This window comes from Lipophrys pholis (assembly GCF_963383615.2).
Source record: "Lipophrys pholis genome assembly, chromosome: 1".
Lineage (NCBI taxonomy): Eukaryota > Metazoa > Chordata > Actinopteri > Blenniiformes > Blenniidae > Lipophrys > Lipophrys pholis.
The window spans coordinates 4,164,055-4,186,912 of NC_137635.1; the positions used below are offsets into that span (position 1 = coordinate 4,164,055).

Sequence of the window (22,858 nt, forward strand, 5' to 3'; positions counted from 1 at the left end):
AGCAATGAATGACGGCTTCTATTTTTATCAGAAATGCACCGGATCTACGTGCAATATGTGGTTTCCATCGTCACCATCGCCTGGTTTCGGCTCAGATGTGTTGAAAGTGGAGTTATTAGTAACGTGCAGTGGGTGGATTGGCTCCCAGACAGCAGGGGGCGCTGTCTCATCCTCCCTCACATCCACGTCCGCTGCCTCCACAGCCAGCTAGCTAACAACAACACAAGACCCCGGATCACTAAACGCTACGATTTAACCCAACACAAAGGTGAGTTCACCGACGAATAAAACACAGAGAGGCAGTTTGATGACTAAAGGCTTCAAGCCACATGCTGAAAATGGTCTTGTGGTGTTTTTCGGTATAGTTTTATCCAAACTTTGCCCGACCTTTTTGTTTGGCTCAGATTAGCTGCCTGCTACAGGGTGACGGCTAACTTAGCCTGCTCGCCGTGTTAGCCGCCGTGCTATCGTCACTTTCACTGGATTATCCTGATTTAGGCTCATGTGTCCTTATCAAACGCTGTCATCACTTGGATTCAATTCCATCAACGAGCACAGCTGATTTTCACCCCCTCCTGTGTACAGCAGAGTGTCTACTCCGAGTGAAATGTCACTGTTGAATGTGTATATTGTTGGCAGGATAAGTACCTGCTACTGTAACTCATTTCAAAAAGTTTCACGTCGTAACACATTAAAATAAACACTTTACCCCGTTAATCTCAGTGAAAGGTTGCAGTTTTAGTGAAGGGACTCAAATTCGTGACGAATTATCGCCCACATGTCAGAAATATAATCTGCTGTACCATCATTATCCTTCATAATCTGAAAGACAAGAGTCCACTTCCTTCAAATCTGAGTATATTCATCCCCAAGTCTGTAACCCAGAACATGGTGATCTTAAAAGCTGTCAGCGACTGATGTTTGGGTACAGAAAATGAGTCAAAGTTCACAATCAGTGTTGAGGACAGCACATACTCGATATAACGGCTTTAGTACAGACATGCTCTTTATGGAGAACTCTGGTTTTATTCAAATAAGGTTAAAAATACCACCATAGTGATTTTACTGATGTGTAATTACACAATATCGAAAGGAGGAATGATCAATGGTATATTTCTGCCTAAAATAAATGTTCTATATAATCGTAGTAATTGTAGTTCTTGGACTAAAGTCTTTGACTTTTGGGGAAGTTTGTAAAAAGGAACAGACAAGTTTCACCTCACCCACTGGGATGAAACTTGGTTATGACATTTATCTTCTCTGTACATTTATTACTGAACCACTTGGGACATAAAAACTATGATATGATAGTTTCATTTCACTCCTCCATCAAACATAAAGACACTAAATATGCATTAAATCGTTGTATAGGATTAGTTTCGTTTAATTTCTTACACTGATATTATATTAGCTGTAATTTCCCAAAATTTTGATGATAACCGATTCTAATTAAAAGATAGGAAAACATCTGAAATGTTCCAATATCTGTGTCCTTTAACATAGTAATCACAAATATGACTTGAAGAAGAAAAAGTGATGTTTTTCTTCATAGTATAAATACATTTTCGAGTATTACAAAAAGTACTTTTGTCACATTGAAGGATTAACAATCGCTTCTGTCATTCATGTGGTTCATGAAGTGATCCCTGCTGTCTGTGAGCGGTGATTCACATGTTTAATGTCTCTATGAAAACGTGTTATATAATCAAGTTTCATTGTTTAAACAGCTTGTTTTATCTCAGTGTTACCTCAATGATTTTTGTGCGCCGGCTTATATCTCTGCCGGGCTTCCTTTGAAAAACAGTTGAATTGTTGGTTCCATCATTTTGATCTGTTGTTCCCCTTTTTGAAAAGTCAAAAATCTCCCACACAAGCTACTTGAAATGACCTCAAAGTTCAGGTTTCACGTTCGGTTCAGGTTTGGGCTTGCACTACATCACTCGGTTTAATGGAGTTTTGCTTTATTTGGATCACCCAAGAGCAAAATACAGATTTTGAGCTGTAAAATATTGATCTGTGGATGTTTTGGACCTTGGAAAATTATTTCCAAGGTTCATAGATGATGTTTTTATGATTTCATCAGTTAATAACACACATCATTATGTTGTTAAAATGTGCAAGGAATTACAAGATTTTTCACAAAATCTTATGAACTGTTTAATTGGATATTAAACATAATTCAGAAATGATGGGAAGGCTTCCAAGTTCCGGCCCGGTTTATATAAAAACGAGTGAAATCGGTGATACTTCAATGCGTTTAGGCCTTTGATTTACACGTAAATAAAGCTACATGTCACCGAATATGACTGAAAAATCCAGCCAAAGTGGAGATTTGGAAAAACTCTTGTCTATTCCATTTGCATGTAGACGGGTGGAGACAGAGTTTAACGTCACACTATGCGGCTGAAGCATCACCAGCATCATATACGTGTGACCTGTGTTTACATACAGCTCTAAAACAAAAAAGCTCCACTTCTCTATTGTTCCAAACAAACGACCAAATGAAGGAACAAGAAGTCATTCATGTTGTTGTTCACATTGTTGTTCTGCTAAGCCAGCATGGCTTTTTTGCTTTTCGTGACACTGCCACCTACAGGTTTGGCTCATAGTAGCTCTTAATAAGGTTTTCAAAGCAGCTCTGTGTAAATGAAGAGTTTTTGAAAACGATTTTGTGTGAAGTATCATATTATTAAAAACGTAGAGGGGGAAATATCAGGTTTTGTATATACTCGGCTACGTTTAAACGTGGTCTCAGATGCAACCCCACATTAATACACAATGTCTCTTAAATGCTGCCTTAATGAAGATTTCGATATTGGTCTACTGTGTGTTTTCTTTATTTATCATTATTCTTTGGTGCTGGAGAAGCACTTGACCTTGGAGGTCAACACAGACAGTGTAACTGGGGGTACGAGAAGGTGATTGGAGACATTAGGTATGCATTGAGGTCCCTCCTCCCTTTAACCTCGCCCGTCTGCTGAAGTGAGCAGGGTTTTAGTTGGGAAGTGCCGACAGCAGGTGAAGCCTAGGTGCTAATGCTTTTTTTGCCCTGTCAAATCCCCCTCACTGTAATTGTGGGTCTGCACAAAGTCGAGGATGAGAGCGAGGCAAGCTGATCGCTGTAGCAAAATCAATAGTTCATACCTCTCAGAGATTGAGTTTTTAGGAAAGGAGGCGCACCATGACCAAGGGCAGAATCTGAAATCACTCCCACTGAGGCCGAACGTGCGCCCTGCAATCGATCCCCGGTCCCTGTACCAATTATAGTTTTAAGGTTTGTCTGTGGCTCACTGCGGTCCTCAAAGACCAAAGCTTTGGAAACAGACATTGTGTTCACTGACACTTCGACAAGCCTTGCAATTTTTTTCATTCCCCCTTGGAAATTGCCGCCTGAAATGCCTCCATACCTCCCGTCTTTAATTTAGAGCAGGGATTGATTTCTTCTTTTCTTGGTCGGGGGAGGGAAATGTCAAGAAAAAAAAAAAGCATTATGATCAAAACTGTCACTGTACATTCATATCCTATGTCTTCAAGACATACATACATATTTTGTGGTGAATTTCAGTGACGTATTTTCACTTTCACATGGAAACTCTTTGCTCCTCTCTTCCTGCCTCTTGTGCTTCCTGTTTGTTACATCGATGACCCGATATCGCTGAAGCTGCTGATGAAGTAACTCCTCAGAGGATTTTTAAATGATTTGCATGTTGTTTCCCACCGATACTGGCTTATTGTGGTCATAATGGTGTCATTTGATTTTGATTATGGAGCAAAAATCTATTACAATCACCCAACATTGTAGTGAGTGAAAATGTCATAATAATTTCCCCTTTTCTCCGACCATCCCGAAATGGTTGTGGTGAAATATCCCTGCTGTTGGAATGAGTTACTTTCACCTGAGTTAATTACAAAAAATTCATTTACTGTATACGGTAGTGATAAGCTTAAAGATATTCTGGTGAAAGTTCAGCTTTTTATAGTAAACATTTACTACTTTGACCCGTTTTGCTTGTGCTGCATAAAAAACAAAAACAACCTTTGATCGAAGCATCTTATACTGTTATACTATTTAGTCGGTGGAGCTTGTTACCAGCTGAGTCAGTTATATTTCTTGTTTATTAACCTAAATTCACATTGTGTCGTCCCACAACATAATCTCAAGTCATGAATCATAACTTCGCCTTAAGGTTTCTCATTTCAGATCAGGAAAAACGCCATCCCTATTTATCTGATTAGGTAGTGTTAGTTTTACCTACGAGCCACACTCAGGCCATGTTGATATCGTTTATCCAGAGACGCTGTAGTCCCACCTGAGAACACAAGCTCATCCCTACACTGACCAATTTTAAAGGGTTTCTTAAGCTAAAGGAATATGTTAAGCTTGAGTACGACATGCTCAGTGAATTTCTTAGTTTCTTCTTTGGTTACACTAGTTGACGAATCAGTCTTCAGTAAATTCATTACCATGTTAACAAAAAAAAAACTCCACTATAAACAAGTAAATCTCAGCCGTTTCTTTACTTCACAGACGAAGCAGCAGCAGCAGCTGCTGCTGTGTGTGTTTACAGTTCAGCCAAACAGATCCACTTCTTCTAAACAAGGAAGTCAGTTTGTTTTAAACTCAGCCATGATCTGGCTTCTTACTGTCTGTAAAAACAAAGCTGAACTCGTCTCTTCCTCTTATCTCTTCATCGAATTCATTACACTGGAAGTGGTTGCTTCTTGTGCCACTGTGCTTGATAAGCATTTCTACAACAGTCATGACATATTTAGTCAACAACAATTCATCACAATAAATACTAGATGCTTTGTTTCCTGGTCTTTTAATGCCCCCAAAAAATCCTGTTCTTGAGAAACCTTCTAGAAAATGAATAATCAGTCTGAAAGAATAACTGGAAATTTGGAAGAAATGCTTCTCCTCCACCAATAAAATGTACAAATGTCCAGAGGTAAATGAATGGTAAAAGGTTTATTGTTGAAACAGACTAGACGGTATCACAGATGGAATTGTCTGAATCGTCTAAAAATGTGAGGACTACAATTAATCTTTTTTTAACTTTTTATGGACCGCCCTTAATCTTTGTCTGATGACTTTACAAAGACGGTCCAGAAGGAGATGAAATGTTGGTTCTAAGGTTTCTCTGCGCTGTACATCTGTAGCTCAGTCAACTGTCCACAAATCTGTATTTGATTTCTCTCTCCTGGCTCTGTTTGATTTGCTTTTGTCTCCATCTAACCTCCTTTGGTGGCAATTTATCTCGGTGAACGGTTCCACACACGGTGCTCCATCTTTTACTCACCACCTGTTTTTCCATTTGGTTTCTCTATCGCTTTACTTTTCATTTTCTTTCCCCCTACCTTCATGCTTTATCTCCTTCGCTCTCCATCCACCCAGTTGTCCTTGTGATAATAATATAATTTTTTTTTGTTTTTTTAAGTCTTTGCTCATCGGATTTTCTTATTTTTAAAAGACAAAATTGCAACAGGATGAATTGTTTGTTCATTTATTGGTTCAGGTGTATGGGACTAACTGTTTTAAAAGGCACCTCAACTGTGTCAACCAAACATTTTTTTTTTATTTATTTAGATTTAGATTTGAAATGATATGAAATATTAAATTTCACAATCAAAGGCACAACCCTTGTATACCGGGCTGTAAGCTTCCTTAAACATGAAGTACTGGAACTCCAATTTGTGCTTCAGCTTCTGGGTGAAAAGCTCCCAACTGACACTGATCTGCCCTTGGATAGTGTTCATGCTTTCTTGATCCTTGAAAAACCCCTCAAAGAAAGATTCTTTAAATGAGACTCAGACTCTGAAATTCATCAGAATCTACCAGGACTTTTAAAAATTGGTGTAGGCTCTTTCAACATAAGAGAAAACGCTTAGGCTCTGTCTCCGTATACTCGGTGGAAATGCTTCAACAGCACATGCGCATCACGGACGTTCATTAAATAATTCTTCTGCACTTTTGCAAGTAAATAGACAATAACGACAATCACCAGTGTGTCATGACTCCCGGTCCATATCCTCCTGGGACTTGGTAGTTTTATAATTAAGAGTCTCTGTAAAAGCAATCCAACCTCATTGTCTGTCCATATGAATGTCTGTGTACTCACCATTGTTAGTGTTTATAGTGTGTTGCTCTCTGTGCGCATGTGTGTGTGTGTGGTTTCATCACCAAAACGACCAACAGCACCCACTAGTGGCCCAACGTGAAAACTACACAATTTTCAGTGTTTCTTCCATTTCCGAAGCGAAAATGCAGAAACAATGCGTTTTCACTGTAAATATTACCGTGTTAACAGTGCCTCGATATGTGTTCGATTAAAGCTGAATTCTTTGATCCAGACCCTTGGAAAAAATTGAGAAATGGTAAAGACACCCCCCCCCCCCCCCCCCCCCCCACACACACACACACACACAAATGCTCTTCCAAATGTTTGAAAAGCAAGGTAGTGTTGAACTCATCCTTCATAACACCTAAACCCAATCGAGGCTCTCAGCAGATTACAGTGAATGAAACGTGGCGACACACTGTTTCCATTCACACATCACACGTTGATGCTTTTAAACGCACAAAATCACATAGTTAAGTGGCCTAATGGTGTGATGTCAAAGTCAGTAATGTTTTATCTGTTATCGTGCATGATAAGACAACACTTTTTGTAATTAGAAACTCAAATAGGCTTTTAGACTCTTCACACCTCTTTGTGTCATAAAACCTTTAGGCGGCTTCACTATCAGTGTATCACCTTCCGTCAGTGTAATCACCGGGAGCAGAAAGCTCAGCATCCAGCTGTCACTACGACTTACCTTGAGTTTTGGCCCAAATTGAATTCATGGATGAAGACATAAAGATATTAAAGGCTCTGTGTGAAAGATGGGTCGAGGCTGATTGTGAATTCGAGGACTGATGAAACAGAAAATTGATAGTGAATAGCATGGAAAATTGGCCAGAGAGTGACTGCGAGCTGGAAGAAAAACGGACTTGTCTTATATTGGATTGATGAGCTGAATAATGATGCACCATGCAGTCACTGACCGAGCCAAAGCTGGAGAAAGATAATGATCTTGGCATTGTATCAAGAATGTGACTGTGGCTAGTGCTCGGTGTACTTTTTCTCTAAGAAACCACTATGAATATGTCCAGTAAATTATCTCAGTGCCGTGAAATCCTTACAGTTTATACGGTATAATACCAGCTTTGTAAATCCATCCTCTCTATCTGGATGAATGGAGCATTTGTAGAATACTATTTTGAGTGGTAGATTAATTAATTGTTGTCCTGGCAAATATTTATGGCAGCAGGACGGCTTATGTTTGAATGATTCACCCATAACACCGGCTGCAACAAGTGTGTCTCACTGATGTGTTTTAATAATTCTTGGATAACAGTAGAGACGTGGAGGAGTGAGCTATATCAGTCTTTGGCCTCCTCAACAACAGAGGGTTTATTCAGGTCTTTTCATGGGATTTGGCGACAATGACAACCATGTGTTTTATATAGATCAGCAGGGAATATGAACTACACACAACAATTAAGAATATATATGTTTGGTAAATTAAATATTTGCTGTCACCATGCTTCTTGGCAATATATTTGTTTATTCCATTTTAAATGTTCAAAATTCTGGTGTATCTTATTAAACACTATAAATTCTTACACATTAATGTGAGTCGACTACCTGTGAGGCCGCTTTTGGTTTGGTTTTTGATTTTAGAGAATGTTTGAATTCGAGCAAAATAGACATAATTTTATTTGACTTATTTAGTTCCAACAGACGATGCAGTGTCTTCTAGGATGGGCTGATACTGAGGCCCCAGCATGAGTCACGACAATAGACGGTAGTTTATTGTTAAATCTAGAAGCTCTATGCAGTCAGTTACAATAGCTAAAAAAAAATGCTTGTAAGTTTGATGTTTTTAGTTTTTTGTCATAATATTATCATTAAATGAACTGCGGTATCTTCCAAAAGAAAAAGTTCTTATAGAATACTTTTGGTAGCAATAAGTGTGATGACTGTTGACTTCAGCTGTTGTGAAGATCACAGGTTAATGACGTACACACAGGACGGCCACAGACATAATTTCAGCTTGTTTGTACCTTAGTTTGTGCTTCACTAATCAGCGTGGTCTTCCTGTGTGACTTGAAGGTAATTGGGAAAGCTGGATTAGGCCAGTGTCTCCAAACTCCATCGCAGTCCGGGGAGGCAGCTTGTTTATTTACAGTTCATTTTTGAGACTTAATTGCAATCGCAGAGGCTATTGATTTCAGAACAGGCACGGGCCATCGATCTCCCGCTGTCTCCCAGCGGATCAGGGACGATTCATCCAATGCCAACACAAACTTGAGGAGGCCGGCCTGTGTGGCCTCGTGAATTAAGTGATATACTGTCTCATCTGCGTTAATGAAGGATACACACTGTACACACAACTTCCAAGGAACTTCCAAGGTTCAAGGGGATGAGTTTCAATTCCAGTCAGACACATTTTTCACAGTCATGTGGTCTGTTTTCAGGGGGCAAACAACTTCCATCTGGTGTACACGGATGCAGATGGACGTCAGGACTGAAGAGTGACGAGTGGAAGAGACAGATTCCTCCTCCTCCTCCTCCTCACCCTATTACCCCCAACACCGTCTGTCACGCTGGCAATGTCAAGAGTCCCGAGTCCCCCTCCCCCTGCGGAAATGTCCAGCGGGCCTGTGGCTGAGAGCTGGTGCTACACACAGGTAAAACGAATGCACGCAGACCTCCCCGTTGTTGCCCCGGTGGCGTGTCCTCCAAGACAAGCATCTTAGGTTTTGCTTCTGCCTTGCCAGATCAAAGTGGTGAAGTTCTCGTACATGTGGACCATCAACAACTTCAGCTTCTGTCGTGAGGAGATGGGGGAGGTCATCAAAAGCTCCACCTTCTCTTCTGGGGCCAATGACAAACTGAAATGGTGGGTTTTCGGGAGTGCTCGTGTGTTGGATGAGATGATATTAATTATTTATTTAGAAAATCTCTTTGAATTGACTAAACACGTGGTAGTTGTTTTTCTTTTTTGACATGGAAGTCTTGTAAGCTGTCTCCAAACAACACAAGCAAACAACACGGCTCTGTTGTTTGTTGTGGGCTCTCTAAGGGTGTGCAGAAAATAAAATGTGGCGCTTTGCTGAAAAATCTCTTTTCAAAATGTGCATCTTCAGTATGAAAACCCTGTTAACCCTCCAATTGAAAAGAATCTTGCAGGACATCAGCACCAAAAAATAAAAAGTCTAATGATAAATGACAAAATAGGCAGTCTTTTATTTTAAACCCATTCATCTCTGTTCTCGTGCACAAATTTGAAGTGAAATGGACCTCTGCAGTTTCTAAATGTGGTTCCACACACCACTTCAGTTTTGAAGGTTTCATCCTGCCGCACAAAACAGACATTTTTATTCTTTTGTCCTCAATATAACTAAATCCATGCGTCATGTTTTGCACTGTATCTGTGTTGTAATCCTCAATTAGCATATGTAAACAAAACTATTTACTAATCTTATAATTTTTCCTTTTATTTTTATTTTTTGCCCTGCAACCCGCTGAAAACGAGCCTTCAGCCCATTTTTTGGTCACAACCCATCGGACGAGAATCATTGGTTTAAAGTGACAAATAGTTTAATGTGTACTGTGACAGCATTGTGGAGCTAGATGACACGTCTCCACTTACTGTCCTTTTTCTCAGGTGGTTCATTCACAACCGGCGTTTGATCATTCGGTATGAGCTGCAGTAGCCTGATTACTGACAAACCCTGTTGGGAAACTGTCATGAATGTCCCCTCTGTCCACTGACTAAAACTAAAACCGGTTGTGTGACTTGTAATGCACCTGGGTGTGCAGTAGAGATCTTTTCATATAACCAATGCATATGGGTGATTTCACCTGCTGTATTTTCAAATCACCACCAGGTGTTTGCGAGTGAATCCTAAAGGCCTCGATGAGGAGAGCAAAGATTACCTGTCCCTTTACCTGCTGCTGGTCAGCTGTCCAAAGGCCGAAGTGCGTGCCAAGTTCAAGTTCTCCATCCTCAATGCCAAGGGAGAGGAGACCAAAGCCATGGGTGAGGCACTGCTGCTTCACCACATCAATGAATATTTCCCACTTCCAAGTCTTTGGTGCTTTGCTGCTTTATCTCTTGACTTTTTCACTTCGCGACTTCTTGCCTGCAGAAAGCCAGAGGGCGTATCGCTTTGTTCAGGGGAAAGACTGGGGCTTTAAGAAGTTCATCCGAAGAGATTTCCTCCTAGACGAGGCCAACGGTCTTCTACCTGATGACAAGCTCACGCTCTTCTGTGAGGTACACCGCGTTACGCTTTGGTTGGACACCTTCCTTTTCTTTTGCTCCCCCGGTCGTGATGAGGCTCAGCTCACTGAGCTTCTCTCTGTCCCAGGTGAGCGTGGTGCAGGACTCCGTTAACATATCAGGCCAGAACACCATGAACATGGTGAAGGTGCCCGACTGCCGGCTCGCAGACGAGCTGGGCGGCTTGTGGGAAAACTCGCGCTTCACAGACTGTTCCCTGTGCGTCGCTGGTCAGGAGTTTCAAGCTCACAAAGCCATCCTGGCAGGTACAGACATGACTGAGACAAACCTGTTTGTGCTCTTCTGATTTCACACCTGCAGCTCCAAAGGTATCCGTTGGCCTGTGTATACAGAGGATTTAGTCAGGATTCTCTTTCTTCACATCAATTTCTGACTCTTGCCTGTTGCCATAAGTCTTCGCACATTAACACGTCTGCTGTTCCCGCTCCCCAGCACGTTCCCCCGTGTTCAGCGCCATGTTTGAGCACGAGATGGAAGAGAGCAAAAAGGTGAGTCCAAGGTCTCACAGGTTTTTTTTTCTATGTGTAGAAATAAATAAATTTTGTTCCTCAGAGGCTCAGCTGCGGAGATTTCCCCGGCTGTGTCGAGGGGTTAAAGTGAGTGAAGGATTGTCTGCCGTCAGATGGCTGCAGCACAGAGCCGTTTGGTGAAACTGAATGATAGTGCACCTGAAATGCAATTGTCCTGCCGTACTTGGGGGTCGGGATTCATCCTTCACTGACAAAGCTGCCGCAGCAGAGAATTGCTTTTTTCATTTTTGCACATGTGACCGTGAGAAATGAAATTGCATGAGTGTTTGTCCAGATATAAAGTAAAAAAACAAACAAGCCCATTTTAGATTGATTGATGGCGACTTTGACAGTACTTTTAATTAATTAATCCGTTTTGAATGACAGTTTGTGATGATCCTGTTTAAAATATGTGGATGTTTCATACAACTATAAAATTGTTAGAATGCACAGTAAGGCAGAAGTAGCTGTGCTATAATAATCTAGAATTACTTGGTGCAATCATATTCAACTATCGGTAATCCAGAGAAACTGACGGATTAAAGGACTCATGCCTGATCAGAAATATTGATTAGGCCATTTTACTTTGTTCTCCATCACATTTGTACATAAAGGATTAGTTATGTTGACTCACACTTCCAATCACAGTCCCACCTTCTTTATAATTTCATTTTTCCAAGTTCTCTTTTGCAGCTATGATCGCAATAACCCGTCCACCCAGAGCTCCAGTTTCTAACGCGAGTTTTGTATTTTCTGTGTCAGAACCGCGTGGAGATCAACGACGTGGAGCCGGAGGTTTTCAAAGAGATGATGTGCTTCATCTACACAGACAAAGCTCCGAACCTGGACAAGATGGCCGACGACCTGCTGGCAGCAGCTGACAAGGTGAAATAAGTGCACAACACTTTTGAACACTCGTCGTAAGGAGAACTGGAAGCTCATCGGTTTGAACGAAAGACGCCCATCGGCTCTTATGTCATCAAATTTGGACTCATGCGTATTTGCATCTGTGTCCGTCGTCTCCGCTAAACCTGGTCCCAATAAGCCATCGGGATTTCTAGAAACAGTTGGAGGATTTCACACTGATCTCACTCCTCCGTGACACCAAATGGGAGACTAACTTTGAGACACTCTTTCTCTGAGGTTGAGCTTTTGAACTATTCATTTTTCAGTTTTCATTTAGGTGTGAGTGAGGCCAGACTGGCTTTTTATTCAGAGCAGCGAAAACGCTGATATCGTCTTAACTGTGGCAGTGAATCTCGCACGACTCTGATGGCTTTCCCGGTTTCTTGCAGTACGCTCTGGAGAGACTCAAGGTCATGTGTGAGGATGCCTTGTGCACTAGTCTGTCGGTGGAAAACGCAGCGGAGATCCTCATCCTCGCTGACCTGCACAGCGCAGACCAGCTCAAAACGCAGGCTGTCGACTTCATCAACTAGTGAGTTCACACTCGGATGGGAAAAAAAAACCAACTCATCATCACATATAATTGGGTGTCCGGCACCTTTTTTTTTTTTTTTTTTTTTAACAGATTTGAAAATCCTCCTCATCCGCTGAACATTTTGTCTCTTTGGTGTCACTTTGCTTCATTTTTTTATTTATTTTTTTCTCATCCTGGCATCATTTGTGACTGTAGCAGGACTCTCACCTCTTGTCTCATCTCTTGGCGTGTCTGTCCCAGTAATTCAATTCCACATGTGGCCCAATGAAGTGGTCCGTCCCACATTATTAAAACCCGTGGAGGCTTTCAGAGGGATCGGGGCAACCTGACTCCTCGCCGAGCCTGTTGTTACCTCCTCTGTTGACTCGCATGGATGTGTGATATTAAGTCAGAGCCTGAAAACGTGACTGTACCGACGTTCGGCTCACATGTTTTTAGTCAGTTATGCCAGAATATTGTTGTTTTTTCGGTCTTTTTGCCAAGTAAATACAAACCAGGACTTGTGTTTTAAGCATGGTATACTTCTACCAAATGTATAGGGCTTCATTGAATTATTTTTTTTACCATAAATAATATGTGACTAACAGCTGAGAAATAACTTCAAAAATAATCAAACATCTGTGCTGACATGATGTAAAATGGATCATCAGATGGAGCTGCCAGGCCGACGATTCATGGACGAAGTAAATGAGAAGGAGGAGGTAGTTGGTTTAACATTAGAGGAGGAGAAGCAGCTGATCTCTGTATTGATCACAGAGCAGCTGAAAGACAAAAGAGATTTGTGACCAATTACTTTGTTACCCAGTTCAACTGATCTATTTTATGTCACCTTTTCAGTTTAAATCACTTTGGTTCCTCAGACTTTCTCTCACCTTCTCAACAACTTACTATTATAGTACGATTTACTCAATATTATTAATTGAGAAACATTCCGTCAGGCTTCTATCAGGTTTCTGTTCGAGCTCTTGTATTCTATCACATGAACAGATTGTGTTTTGTTTTTTGTTTTGTCCCTGATTTGTGTCTCTCTCCCTTCAGCCACGCTGCCGAGGTGATGGAGACCGCAGGTTGGAAGTCCATGGTGGCGTCTCATCCGCACTTGGTGGCCGAAGCGTACCGTTCATTGGCCTCAGCCCAGTGCCCCTTCCTCGGACCCCCGCGCAAGCGTCTCAAACAATCTTAACAGCCTGGCAGCAGGGCGTTCACACACACACACACACACACACACACACACACACACACACACACACACACACACACACACACACACACACACACACACACACACACACACAGGGACGAACCTTCCCCCTTGCTGTTACCTGCGACACTACCTACAACCTCCCCCAAATCTCCCCCTTCTGCCGTATCCAGAACCTGCTGTATTTAGAGTTTCTTCTAAAGATGGAGGGAACAAGAAGGAGGAAGAGAGGAAGAACAGGCGGGCTTGTAAAGTGGCTGTTTGTTGTTTACAAAAAACTAAACAAAACAAAACAAAAAAAAACACCCTCTCCTTTCTCTTCGCCTCTGGCTCAGTGAGGTTGGACTTTGTGCTCCCTCTCCTGCGTGTGAGAACCCAAATCCTTCGACGTCCTCCCGAGTCCCTACTCCGGAGTCCGTTTGGAGGGAAGAACTGGACACGTTCACCCAAAAAGAGCCAAACTGTCTGGAGATCCAAGAGGCGTGAAGGACGATTGCAGATCGAGTCTTTATCAAGTGTCCCATTTTATCGTACGGCTTCTTTTTGCTCTGTTGGTAGAGTTTGGAGTAGAGCGGTGAGAGAAGCCCCCCCAAACTAAAGGACACCTGGGCCCATGAGGGCCTGAGGAAGACTATGATTCAGGCCTATAGTTAAACTAGAAGGCCCCCCCCCCCAAGAAAGACAACCAAGGGCTAGTCACACACACACACACACACACACACACACAGAAAAGCAGATATGGGACAGAAATATTGCACTAAAGTCACAGGTCACCCGTTATCAACCCTTACCAGCAGTAAAGTAGAAATACAGTCGGCAAGCACACATTGAAGGACCGAAGACCCAGCTGGACCACTAAGAAGTACCCTTTAATAACAAAAAAAAAAACAGATTTATCAACTAGCGACAAACAGCAGCACCTGTACTCCCGTATCGAACTCCTCAAGCTTTGTCTGCCTCCGTTCTCATTTTTCTCAAAAGCCGGATCAAACAGTCTAAAGAGGAAACGGAAAAGAGCAGCTGGGGTGTCGTTCTTGGGGAAACTGTGTTTTGTTGTGTGGGTCCGTCTCCGTAGCCCTCGAGTGAAATAAAGTCCCAAGGTTTCACCATATGAACCCAAACAGTAGAAAACAAAGGGAGGTAAAAGGAAAAAAAAAAGTTCTGGGTTGGTTACAAAAAAAAAAAAAAAAGAGCGAGAGAGAGATTAGGTTTTAAATTGGGCATGTTGATGTTCTTTAATACGGATTTCGTATTAGTTTTTTTTGTTTTTCCTCAGAACTGTCATTTCTATTTTTTTCATAGGAATTTGTACAGACACTCGTGTTTTTGAAACTGTGTACAACAAAAAGCATTTTTAAGGGTGAAAACGAAGCGGGCCGGATTCCTATTATTTTTATTTTTTTATTTTTTTGGTTTTGGGGGGGGGGCGTGACGACTGAAGGGAAACAGAAATGAAATGAACACGTTTTAATGTTCATAATAGACAATGTGAATAAAGTGCACACCCATGTAATAAATTTCAAATTATCATTTTAACCTGGTTGGAAATGGTAATTAATTGATAGAAGGAACCGTTGTTGTTTCTTTCCTGTAGATATTGCTGATTATGAGAAGTGACACTTAGTTGTTGCCATTTTTTTGTTCCCAACAGAATAAACCACAACTATTTTGTATTGAATGCAAAGAGCGAATGTTGTCTGGTGTATTCTTATGTGCAACATGTGAGTCCACAACATCTAAAAGAAGGAAATAGCTGCTGTATTAATGAATATATATATCTTTATTTTTTTAGAATATCAAACTCTAAATATTTGCACTCATGTGTTTTTGTGTACATTGTTGTATTTATATTATTGCGTCCAGGTCCTGGATGCTTGCAGACATTTGTGAGTTCACACGTTCTGTGTGTCACCGCTTGTGTTTTAACACTGTCTGTTCGTCCTGATGGGCTTCTCCTGCTTGAGGTCGGCATGAGCTGTAGAGCGTGTGCCAAATTCTACTTTGAATGGCTTTAGTTATACCCCACTGCATTGGTCTGTTTTATGTTCCATCTTCTTTCACAGGGGTCACCGCAGACTGGAGGTCCGGCCGTCATGCAGGGGGACCCCGGACTCGTCTCCCACTCAACAGGTAAAAGTCTCAACACGTAGAAATACTCCGCTGCGCGTTGTGCAGAGCCGTCACGGCATGTGTCATTTAACGAAGCAGCCTTTCGTCACTCGCTGTGGCTGCAGCTTTTGGAAGGAGCCGCTCGCCCACGGTGCAAAAAAAACCGCCTCAGGAGAGGTGAAGTGGTGCCGTCGGCCGCCGTCGCCTCCTTGGTCTAGTCATCCGTGTGCGTTTGGCTCATCTAAACACCCGTTCAACCGGCAGGAAAGGTTAGTCGCCGGTGTGAGGCGATGACGGCTCGAAGGTGTCCAATGGTTCCTGTCAACTTCTGAACCTCGCAGACACTGTGCTCCCCCCCCACACGGCCTTATTCTTAGATTTATATGACAGGATTGTTCTGCAGGACGCAAACGCACTCAAATCTGTACTGCTTGACCACGTGAAAGCAGAAACTGCTTGAAAATGCAGCACACTGGAGTATAAAACCCACATTTACACAGGGACAACATGCAAACTGCACATTATTAATAAGCCTCTAGGCCTGGTCGTGAGAGTGGAAACCACTCAGTGGATTTTAAATTCATTTTATTTAGATCATTGCAAACAAAACAATATAGAAAAAAAAACATTAAGGTATTTGTTGATACCGAATTTTCTATTATAAACTTAAATATTGAAGAATAAACCAAAAAAGCCCTGAAATATTACACAGTATGCAGTAAATCTAATATATAATTGTTAAAATTCCCAATTTGCTCACGAGGTGTGACTGAAGGTCGAGATGGACCAGCTCTCTCTGCAGAAATCAGATTTTTTTAATTTCTTTTTTTTTTTTTTTACTTGCTTGTGAAGTAATTTTATTGATTGTTCAGTGGACTCGGGCGGTTTGAAGGGCTCAGGCGGTCACTCTCCGAGGAGACTCCACAAATTATCACTCCTTCACAGGATGGATTTATTTTATTAGATAAAACGTGGCGCCGAGTTGTCAAGAGATCCATGTCGGTGCAACGATGGCCTCATGTTCACAAGGTAAACACAAAGAAGTGTTGAAAATACATGTGATCTTTGTGCCCGCGACTAAATCATATTATAACATTTACAACGTCACATGGTAGTGGAAGGAAAGACATACAATTCATTGGAGATACTAAATAAAAATAGATGATTACAGGATGATTAAAAAAACCTAAACTGTATAGTGTCCTTTCAGTGACCACAGTCTAACCTGTGGGCAGGTGAGATGCACTCTGGGAGCTGTAGTCCGGACAGACTTTCTGGACCAGCCTGTAGTCGGTGCTGTAGAAGGACACGTAGATGCAGATGACCTGGAAAGGCTTGGAGCAGGTCCAGCTCACGTGGCTCTGGGTCTGCTCGCCGGCGCACGTCTTCGAAGGGTCGTAGTTGCACAGCATCACCTTCTTGTTGCGCTCGGTCCGCTCGTGCTCCACCCTGCAGTTGAACGTCTTCGAGTCCTTGGGGTTGACCACGCTCTGGCGCTCCAGGTCGAACTCCACCCCCTTCGCCGGCGGGACCAGGCTCACCGACACGTTGCCCACGCCCGTGGAGTTGTGGCGGAAGTAGACGCCCAGGGAGCCGTTCCCGTGATCCACGATCTTTCCCATTATCAGCAAGTTCAGTTTGACTGTCTTGACGTTTGAGTAGAATTCCCCCCAGGAGAACATCCGGGAGACTCTTGGCGCTCCGTGAACTTTGACGGTGGGCTGCAGCTTCTTTGTCTTGAAGGTCGGGTTGGAGTGGGACAGTGAGTTTCTCCCCATGACCTCCCACAGGCCCTGCTTCGACAGGGGCACCACCGGGTCAGACGGTACTTTGCTGTACTGTGTCAGACTCCCCGTCGGAAGCACCCACAGCTTTTGCGATGACCCCTCAGGAGAGGATTCCTCGCTGAGGGCGAAGTCACTGTTCGCCTGGTTGTGCCTGAGGATGAGCTAAACACAAAACCATGAGAGAACATAAACTTTCAACAAGCAGACCGGCAAACTACAAATGAATGTGATCCAGATAGCCTCTAAGCAACAAAGACAGAAACCAAACCCATAAGACTACAAATGCTTAACTCACCAGACAGAAGGAGCCTTTCAGAAGCGTCCACGCAAAGCAATGACTGACTGATTCCATGGTGCATGAATTCCTGCAGCCATTCACCTCCGTTCAAATCTCGTCCGGCTCAAGTTAACTTCTGTAAATCCATCTTTAAAGAGACCGAGCCTCATTGAACTGTGAGGAAAAACCAGCAGGAGAGCCTCAGTGTGCGGCTGCTTCCACTCAGCCTGCTGACTGGGAGGCTTCCTCAGGTCTGGAGGTTTTTAACACCCAGTTTTACTGCATCTTCTCTCTCTCTCTCTCTCTCTCTCTCTCTCTCTCTCTCTCTCTCTCCCCCCCCCCCCCCCCTCTCTTCCCAGCTACATTCTTCAGTCCTCTTCTTCTTCTTCTTCTTCTTCTTCTTCTTGTTTTAATAGATTTCACTTTGTTAATGCAGGTCAATTAACTCTATTGACATTAAATGTTAGTATACTTCTATTTGAAGATAATATGACACTGCCCTCCTGTGGCGATAAAGAAAACTGCAAGCTCTTTGAACTGGACACAATACAAAGAAAAGAAAATCCTTTGTCTTTAGTACCTGACATGAGTATTATAATACAAACATTATTAAAAAAAAGAGAAATCGTCAGAAAAGTGTACTTTCCTGCTGGTTCCCATCACAGATTTTGGGAAGTTTCCTGGGACTTCAGTAAAACTACATTCTGTTAAACTGATGGACTTTAAATGAAGTTTCACTCAGTCACGTATCAGCTCACATCAGTGATGTGAATAGCTGCTATGAAATAATTGTAACAGTAAATGTTATTAATAATAATAATAATAATCCATTTTATTTGTAATGCACTTTACATCGTACATTGTAAACAACTTAATAAACAAATCCCGAAGTACTACAGCTATTTTTTTAGCAGGAATTTCTTAATAAATATCACAAAATTAGTGAAGCAACTATTGAAGATTAAAAATTTTCTTGAAATGTATGAGTGTGTTACTGCACATTCTGATTACTGTGCGTCTTCCCACAACTAACTGATAAATGAGTGAAACACAGTGCTGATTACTCACAGCGAGTGCACAACTTTGTACACGTTATTAACCAATACAGTCACAGAATATAGTGAATTACACTTTTGGCTTTTAAAGGAAGTTCATTCACTGATTTGTTAAACACTCCATCAGTTCAATAGAGGATTTCACACACATTCTGAGAAAACGAATTGTGCATTTTATCAACATACATTTGCATTCAAACAAATTCAAAATGAGCTGAGAAACAAAATATTAATCGTTCAAGCAGAAGCAAATAAATTAGATTTTTTGGAGTCGTACTGTATAAAAAGATGAAGTTACGCTCAGGAAATCCGTCGCCTCCGGCCTCAGGTCTTGTTGCACGCTGTCGGATTTGGTTTCTTGGACCTCGTGTTCCATCAGGGAAGAGACAAAGATATGGCGGGCGGTCTTCTCCTGCTCAGGACTCGGTAATAATCAGATATCTTCATGTGAAATAAAACCCCTGCATCACTGAACAACTGAACCAACTCAATCGATGAGAAAATATTACTTTTATTTGACCTTTGATCTTTTCTCATCGCCCCGTGGTTTATTATAATTCATCCAAATGAATTAATCTCTCAGTTTGTGCATAAAAAGTTCAGAAAAAGCAGAACCTTGGAGCAGGAGTATAATATTAAGCAGTATTTTCGTACTATTTACTGTAGTCTTTCATATATTTGATGTTGTTGTTCCACTAAATGTACATTTTAACTGCTGGTCGTTGGATTTGTGCTCATCATGAGTGAACTTACTTATAATTTGGTTCCAAAAACTCATTATTTATGAAATTCAATTTATGTATGTATTAATTTTCAGTTGGAAAACTCTTAAAAACACCTTGAAAAATGCCCCTATATAGTTTTGATGCACATATAAAAACTGTATCTTATATTGTATTTATGATGTTACAGTTAAAATTGACGATGGTGAACATTTTATCACAGTTGATCACATTTTACATGTTTTTCGACCTGATTTGAGCATTTTTTGTTTTTTTTCAAGCCATTTTATAATTTTTTTCACCACATTTCTTGTAGTTTTTGCTGTTTTTCCCCCATTTTACTTGTACTTAAAAAAAAAAAAAAAGCTTTTTTTAGCCAAGTGTTAAGAGTTCTTTTGAGAATTATTCTGTTGTGTAAATATAATATAAATAAGTGAAATGTTTATTCATATATAATTTTGTGAAAGCTTTAGGGAGCCACTACAGAGGGGCTGCAGAGCTGCAGGTTACAGACTCCTGGTATAAACCAAGAACAGCTTGGTTTAGTTAAGTCAAATAAAACTTAATAAAACGAGTGCGGATGACATTACATTTTTTTTTTTTTTTTTTATTTGAAATGAATTGGTTGTAAGTCTGGATTTAATAAGTAGGTCAGAGAGTCTGTTTGATCAGCCAGGATACATTTATTAAGCTTTCAACATTCAGCATTAATAACCACCAAAAACAAAACCGAGTCAAAAGAAATCAGCCTGTTTTTGTGACGGTTCAGGTCATTAGGATAACCCTGTGCTTTCTGGCTCTCGGACGTCAAATCCCTTCCAATTACAGGTCCTTTTAGAATTTAAGTGCTCTGAATATCAACTACCAGCAATCTTAGCAATCAGGAAGTCTTTGTTGTGTTGTATAAAAGACATTACATGTATTTTGTTGTAACACTAGTTGTCTTAACTGTATCAGCTTCTGTTATTTTTTACTTTCTCCTCTGCATGTGGACTTTGTGGGAAAACTTCAATGGGAACGCCACTGATGATTTCTACACACCATCTGGAACAGCCACAGCTTGACTGGTCGAAGTAAGTCTTCTGAAATGCCACACGTGTGTTTAGTTCGTCCATCGGTGAAAAACACCGTTTATTTCCTCGCGTGCAAGAACTGGATTGTCCAGCCCAAGGGTCACTACGAGTGTTGTGGCAGTGACTGTGGACGCACCTGTGAGCATGTTTGTCTGTGGGGGATGTTTCTGTGATGATTACTGATTACATGTCTTAGAATAAATAAACTACAGGGCATTGTGTGCATGCACAAACCTGACATCATTGCAGTTTCCTGTATGCACCGATAGAGGGCAGCAGAGCATCAAAATCACATACTTCACAAGTTTGTGTTCACCAAAAATTCACCAGAGGTCCCGTGTTGGGAAATGTATAGGTCATAAAGAAAAACATGATCAAAATCAGTATTTTATTATCTTCAGCAAAAACATCAGGGAACAGTAAAATGCCAACTGAAGAAATTATTATTATTATTATTATTATTATAAATGCAATTTACAGTTTTTCTATATCTGAATACAAGTTTGAAAGTCTGCATGAGATATTTCTTGAAATCACATAAAGTAGTCTGAAAACAGCCGCGACGAACCAAAGTAAACTCAACTGTAGTATTTCGACATCGTAACAAGATCCAGAATCAATCCAAACCATCAGTGCAGGACGACTCCTATTTAGTATGAAAGAAGCTCTCCGTGATAGCAGGGGTCAGCTTTCACTCTTTTGTGGTGAGTGGAGTTTATTGTGGAGGCCGACAGAGCTGACATCTATACTGCGTCTTCTCTATTGGCGGAGGAATTGGTCACTATCTGTCAATGTCTTCTCAGCCGTATGGAAACGGGCAAACTTGTCCACATCTTGTGTTTTTTATTTTCTAATGTGTTATGACGCAGAAACTTCAGATAAACACACCGTGTCTCATATCAAATCACACAGTCACGCAGTTCAGGTACGAGACTTCATGACTTAATCTTCATTTACAGTTCTTAAACAAATCCATGTGGTTGAACTGGTTACTGGTTAAGCACTTTCACCCTCAGCCATTGTTTGTTTTCTCACTATATCGCATGTAATAGCTTTGCTCTCTTGACAATACGCCTTTGGGAGGTTAATCCTGTGGCTTATGTGGTATTTTCCCGGCTTTCAGTGTCAGTACGCGAACATGAGTTAAACCGAGACGACCAACAAGTGGCACATAGCTCCGATGGGAACTGATATCTGCAAGTCATTACTTAGCAGACGTCTATTGTCGGAGGAAAATCTCCTGACAAATCGAATGTAAAGGCCTGGATTTACTGGAGATCAATGGTCTGAACTCCATGGAGGATGACAAAGCTTTAGTGGGAGAGTTCATTCATTTAGAGCAGGGCTGTACCAGCATGCTTCTCTTATAGGCGGCTGCTTTATAGAACTCAGGGTCAGTGATGTCTTAAGCTCCTCCCACATCTCTGTGGGTGGTGGCAGGATTACCCTGGACAGATTGGTTCACAATGGGGCAAGTATATTAGAAAAAATAAATCTAATTTCCGACAGTAAATCCATTCAACGCTAACCTTCGTCGTTCCCAAACCCAAGAATTCCACGGCCCATTTAGAATATTAAAAAACCTTCTGTCGCCCACCCAACTAAAAACCTCAAATCTGATTGAAATAATAAACTAACGTGAATTTCCCCGGAACTTCCAGAAACAGAATAATTCAACATTCACCAAACCACCAATCAAAAATGAGACAAAACATGAATGTTTCTCCCGCCAATGATCCTCTTCAATGACTGTGAAAACAGAGACGCTCATTTAACTTTGAAACCAAAAGTCTGCAACCTGCGGTTCTGCACGAGGTAAAAAGAAAAATAGATATAAATAGATAAAAATATGAAATAAAACTTTAAAAATGGCTACAAAAACTAAAAAAAATCGAATTAAATATATCTAAATTGTACCGGTTACACTTCATGAGCACACACTGGTCTTAAAGCTTCGTCCACTGATGTGTTAAAGAATTTCAACCAACTACCAAACTGCATCGACCAATTAAATTGAAGCAAACCAGGTGTTGTTCATGGTGTTTAACAAGGGAGGGCGTGGCCTAATCAGAGCAACGCCCTATATCAGGTGTGCATACAGGAAGTAATCAGCAGCTTCCTTTTTTTTCAGGCAAAATGGATCCAAACAGAAAAATGTCAAAGTCTGATAGAGGGATGTTCAAACTGCTGAGTTATAAGGGGTGTAAAGGATTTCCTACAAAAATCCTGGAAACATGAGAAAACGTTCCTGCAGCCTTCATGAGCTGCCGGGAGTTTCCAGTAGAAAGTGTTCAGACACAGTGAAGGTAAGAACGTCTGAAAGCCGACCGC

The 22,858-nt window shown here is 41.3% G+C and overlaps 2 protein-coding genes across 2 annotated transcripts; one reads left to right on the forward strand and one right to left on the reverse strand.

Moving 5' to 3' along the window:
* The first annotated feature begins 195 nt into the window (after positions 1 to 195).
* On the forward strand, positions 196 to 14,236 carry spop (speckle type BTB/POZ protein). The gene is made up of 10 exons (XM_080486253.1): positions 196 to 268; positions 8,522 to 8,734; positions 8,825 to 8,946; positions 9,938 to 10,089; positions 10,199 to 10,326; positions 10,421 to 10,598; positions 10,786 to 10,841; positions 11,625 to 11,747; positions 12,158 to 12,300; positions 13,342 to 14,236. Exons 2-10 carry the CDS (start codon positions 8,657 to 8,659, stop codon positions 13,484 to 13,486), a joined length of 1,125 nt encoding a protein of 374 aa, XP_080342379.1. The 5' UTR covers positions 196 to 268; positions 8,522 to 8,656; the 3' UTR covers positions 13,487 to 14,236.
* A 2,215-nt stretch (positions 14,237 to 16,451) lies between these two features.
* LOC308124090 (neurexophilin-1-like) lies at positions 16,452 to 17,992 on the reverse strand. Its single transcript, XM_080486904.1, has 2 exons — positions 17,696 to 17,992; positions 16,452 to 17,562 (listed from the first exon to the last, which is right to left on the reverse strand). Exons 1-2 carry the CDS (start codon positions 17,750 to 17,752, stop codon positions 16,834 to 16,836), a joined length of 786 nt encoding a protein of 261 aa, XP_080343030.1. The 5' UTR covers positions 17,753 to 17,992; the 3' UTR covers positions 16,452 to 16,833.
* Positions 17,993 to 22,858: the final 4,866 nt, after the last annotated feature.

What these genes read in the sequence shown, in the direction of transcription:
- spop (XM_080486253.1), top strand. Translation starts at nt 8,657, where the DNA reads ATGTCAAGAGTCCCGAGTCCCCCTCCCCCTGCGGAAATGTCCAGCGGG. An exon ending in AGATGGAAGAGAGCAAAAAG is followed by an intron (nt 10,842 to 11,624) that starts GTGAGTCCAAGG and finishes TTTCTGTGTCAG; the next exon opens with AACCGCGTGGAGATCAACGA. An exon ending in TGCTGGCAGCAGCTGACAAG is followed by an intron (nt 11,748 to 12,157) that starts GTGAAATAAGTG and finishes GGTTTCTTGCAG; the next exon opens with TACGCTCTGGAGAGACTCAA.
- LOC308124090 (XM_080486904.1), bottom strand. Translation starts at nt 17,752, where the DNA reads ATGGAATCAGTCAGTCATTGCTTTGCGTGGACGCTTCTGAAAGGCTCC. An exon ending in TGAAAGGCTCCTTCTGTCTG is followed by an intron (nt 17,563 to 17,695) that starts GTGAGTTAAGCA and finishes TTTTGTGTTTAG; the next exon opens with CTCATCCTCAGGCACAACCA.